Genomic DNA, 4,673 nt, shown 5'->3' on the forward strand with positions numbered 1-4,673 from the left:
TCGGAAGGACCCCTCAGAATGAGATTAAGAAGAAAGCCATGAAACAGAAAAGTGCACAGAGAACCACAGAAAAACAATTCAATGCTACACCATTATGACCCTGAATTTATGTAGAATGTGCGTAGTCAATCAATCATCATCCGATTTTGACTCTATTAACTATGTAAGTTATAATACCTTCTTAGAACAAGCTTGGATTGGAGATTGAAGGAAGGGTGTATCATCGGACTAGAGATAAAGGTGCCTTCCCTTCGCATGCGATAACTAGAATCTACTCAGACCTGAGCAGTCAAATTTAATTGGTGTATTTGATTTTTGGTTGCGCTGTGAGGGAGCAATGCTTTCACCAAACATCTACATTGATTGGCGCTTAAACAAGTTTTGGAATACATATTGAAGGTAACTTGGTAGTTAAATTTAAAGACATTGGGTAGGTCACACACTAATTAATTCATTCATTATCCGGCCATTCTTCAATCTTATAAATGTATGGGTGAAACTATAATCTTGGGAGCCGTGGGTCAAATTACACTTATCTCATCCTCCTGCCTATTCGTCTGAACTCCCCTTTCACCCGGTAGGTAATAGATTCACCGCAGAATTAAATTAATCCGAACACTAATTACTCCGCAAATTGATCATCAATCAATAATCGTTTAATACTCTATTAACCTCCTATCCACCTCCGCTTATCTGGCCCTTCTTACTGGACTTCAAAGGGCAACCATGACTAAGAACTACTAACAGAAGCAACCCGCGGGAGAAAAAAAGGGTCTTTGGTATTTCTTTTGAAAATCTTTGGACGAATTTTTAAGAGATTCTGCTGAAGATCTTCTTGGGTATCTAAAAACCATTTTCAGCAGACGAAATTTTTCCAAAATAAGTTGGGAAGATATTCGGAAGAAAAATTCGGACTATCTTTTGAAACTATTTCTTTTTTGAAGATCTTACGCAGCAATTTTTAAAAGATTTTTACAAGACAATTTTTTAAGGATCTTTTGGAGACAAATTTTTTTTGTTCAATTTTCAGAAGCCGTTTTTCCAACATTTTTTACTCTTTAAATTTCAATTTCAATGGGCGCCCAGTAGTGGTTTAGCTAGTAAGCGGTCGTAGGTTCGAGTCCCAGTTCGGATAGGTTTTAGATGTGTTTGGTAATAGCCTAGGTGAAACTTGACGACTGCCGCCCATTGCCAAATTACGAATTTGAGTTTCATCTGGACTATGGCTAAAAACTTAAAAACACCGACCGAACTGGGACTTGAATGCGCGATCGTCTACTAGCTGAACAACTACTAGTCGTCCGCTACAGTTAAAATTTGATGGGAAAAATATGTTGAAAGAACGTCTTTTGAAGATTTAACAAACAACATTATCTTCAAATATTCATAAAAAAGTAGTCTTGCAATGATCTTCACAAAAAAATCGTCTTTTAAAGATCTTTTAAAACAATTCTGCTGAAGATCTTGAAAAAAAAGAGTCTCCAAATATATTGCGAATTTTGCTTCCAAATATCTTCCGAAGTTATCTCTAAAACGTTTCGTATTCTGAAGAATCTTTTTGGGGCGCCAAGAACAACTTCAGAAGAATCTTTCAAAGATTCTTCCAATGATTTTTGAAAGATATTCATAAGACTTTTCTACGCGGGTAAGGATTCAGTTAATTCAGTATCTTCAGTGAACTCGGTTGATATCATATACATCATAAATCAAGAATCGCATCACTTTAGAGCATTAGGAAGTTATTACATTGCCTAGGTTGGGAAGTACTCACAAAAACGAATAAAGGAATAGTCTTCGGGTATCGAGCAGAATAATCCGCGTGTATCAAAGAGAACAGTTATTCGTGCTGACATCCTATTTATTTTCACGCATCAATCGCGCCGTCGACAGCGAACTGCTTTTTTCTATAAATCGAAAGCACACATAGACATTATGCATTCATACATGTCGCTTCGCGAAAATTTGCATTTCCTTCCTTTCAAATGAAATTGATCTGTCAGATTGATTTAATTGTACATGAATCGATAGGATTATGTGTGAAATTTATTTTTTCGAACAACTATATGCATGAAAAATGTCATTCTTCCCAATGTCTCCATCAGACTCTCATTAGAACTTATTAGAACTACAACAACTACAGTTCTATGGAATAATCTAGATTGGGATCGATCAGGTAACATTTTTTCTTAAACCGAACCTTCCCTTTGCAAATATCAAAATAAAATTTTTTGGAAACATCTTCATCAAATTTATTAAATTCCTCGTAAATATTGGTCAGTTTAGCAGAGTTGTTAGTGGGTTGTTCGAGGGCACATTGAATTAAATCGCATGCCTCAATACCTACAAAGAATTACAGACCTAGTATAAATAGATTTTGCTTAACGCCCGGGTGGACCGTCAATCGAACGTCATCTTTTGTTTAAATTTTATCTTTTTAGCCTAAAATACATTAAAATTTGGGATCAAATTTGTGTTGCGGGAAGCACTTGAATGAACATTAAAAAATAATGAGAAAACGAGGAAAAATTATTGAAGCGCGCTAAAAAGTGATATTGTTTAAAAGGGATCTACAAAGTTTACTATAAAATAATCAAAAATACGTAGCTTATTATATATGTGATATATATATATATATATCTAACATATAATTGTGGCCACAAATGCAATGTGTCATGTCATGGTAAGCTACGTATTTTTTATCAGTCAATAAGTTCCATTTCTTCTTGTTATAATTAGAATGTAGTCAGAATGAATAGACTAGGAAAAAAATTACTTTTGCCAAATATATTTTGCTGTGGTTAGGAAATATTCTTGGCAAAAGAAAATTTTTTTTGAGTGTCCTGAATCTCACATCGATCAACTTAACAAGTTCCAGTTTCAGTCTCTCCATTATGTGATTTCCATGTGTTATTTTTGTTTGTGTTGGCAAGACGTGCTATCTGAAACTTTTGTTTAAGTCGTCGATTGAACTCTGTTAACACATGAGGCTGCTCTTATCATGAGTTATCCATCAATTAAAACATCTTCTCCGGTTAAATTATAGTGGACGCATTGATCACACGAGGCCTATCTTGAAGCCAATTTTGTCTTTTGAACAGTTTTCAGCATTTACTTCTCACTACCTACCTAGATTTCACTGCACTAACTAATTTATTAAAATGTTGTCCGCTTTAGAGAGAATTCATTTTTATCATCTATGAAGAAGAGGATACTGACGGGTTTGTTCATAGCTGCTATGATAATGAATTTAACAAAATCCACATCCTATCGCAAAAGAGCTACATACGAAATATTAGCTGAGATGCTGTATATAGCAAAAACATGGGATTCCAAGGAATATCACTCAGATTATGCAGCAAATAAACAGGTACACTTCGCGCGATTACTTCGAAATTTACGTTTCAAAAGCCAAAAGTGTTCTTCAAACTTTTATAAATGTTCCATTGCTTCAGTCTTAGACCACTTGTTGGCATGACTTGAAGCAATAATGTATTCGGGATTTTGACCCGCTTTGAAATTATTGAATGATGATATCTTCAGGATAGGTAGAGGACCGGATCCAAATCAGTACTCACATTACTCACTTATTTAACCGCACGTTTACTTTGTATACGAGTACAAAACTGGTAATTCATCACGTGATTTTCTATACGAAAGTAAAACGCGTAAAAACCTTCGGGCGTAAAAATCTTCTTTTTAATGCAATTCATTGATTAAAATCCATATAAGTTGAAGTGAAGCACCCGTTAGTAATTTTTCTTTGAAACGATCTAATCGGAAATTCACGACAGCTATCATTTAACTGCACATTGATAGAAGGATTAGGTTATATTTACGTGACGGATTCGGTTGAACATTTTTTTATCATTCATCCATCGGAATCGGGCATTCGTTACCAAATACCACAATAGTATTTTATTTAACTGCCAGCCGATTTATCCAGTATTTAATTCAATTTCACGTTTCCACTGAATTAAATACGCATTTCACCGAATTAAAATAACTTCAGTTTAATAATTGGAAATACGCAGTTGTGTGAACTATAATTTCTAGTTGACGCTAACCGAAGACCATTTGAGGCAACCGGCGATTTGATAATAGTTACCGAATCGCAGTTGACTCAACGCTCCATCTAGTTGTCGCCAATACTGCTTTGTTTTTACTAAACTAAACTTTACCTAAATTTTTAATAATTTTTGCTGAATTATTTCACTTTTGTCACATTGTTATTTTTGAAGAGTCAATGAGCCGATTTAATTATTCCTTCTGCAGACGAGATACCCGAACATCGACAATACGGATTCCAGCAATGTACGAAGAAAGAAAATTAGCTCCCTCTCGATCACTAATCCTATGGATGTTTTGAGGCAGCGCTTCATTTTGGAATTGGCCCGTAGGCGACAGATGCAACAGCAGGAGCAGGCTAAGGCCAATCGAGAAATACTTAATGATATTGGAAAACGATCGGCTGAATTTGATATAATTTCTCCGAGTATTCTAATGAATAGTGAAGAAGTAGAATGCCAATACACTCATAAAGTGTTTTCTGACAATCCAGACTATAGTTATATAAAGAGTTTGGCTGGATATGATGCGGAAAATTCTCGTAATTGAAATATTCAACTAGACCAACCTGCTGAGGTGAGCTATACTTTCGTACTATTAGGAAAAAA

General features: G+C 35.1%; 1 protein-coding gene across 1 annotated transcript in view; it reads left to right on the top strand.

The window, feature by feature from the left end:
• The first annotated feature begins 2,625 nt into the window (after positions 1 to 2,625).
• Positions 2,626 to 4,673, top strand: part of Dh44 (diuretic hormone 44) — an 8,042-nt gene continuing 5,994 nt past the window's right edge. The window contains exons 1-3 of the mRNA XM_011305574.1: positions 2,626 to 2,680; positions 3,175 to 3,367; positions 4,273 to 4,641. Coding sequence (XP_011303876.1) covers positions 3,197 to 3,367; positions 4,273 to 4,614 — 513 coding nt within the window. The 5' untranslated portion in view covers positions 2,626 to 2,680; positions 3,175 to 3,196 and the 3' untranslated portion in view covers positions 4,615 to 4,641. The remainder of the gene's footprint in view (positions 2,681 to 3,174; positions 3,368 to 4,272; positions 4,642 to 4,673) is intronic.

The sequence above is a fragment of the Fopius arisanus genome, unplaced genomic scaffold (genome assembly GCF_000806365.1).
Source record: "Fopius arisanus strain USDA-PBARC FA_bdor unplaced genomic scaffold, ASM80636v1 scaffold00043, whole genome shotgun sequence".
NCBI lineage: Eukaryota > Metazoa > Arthropoda > Insecta > Hymenoptera > Braconidae > Fopius > Fopius arisanus.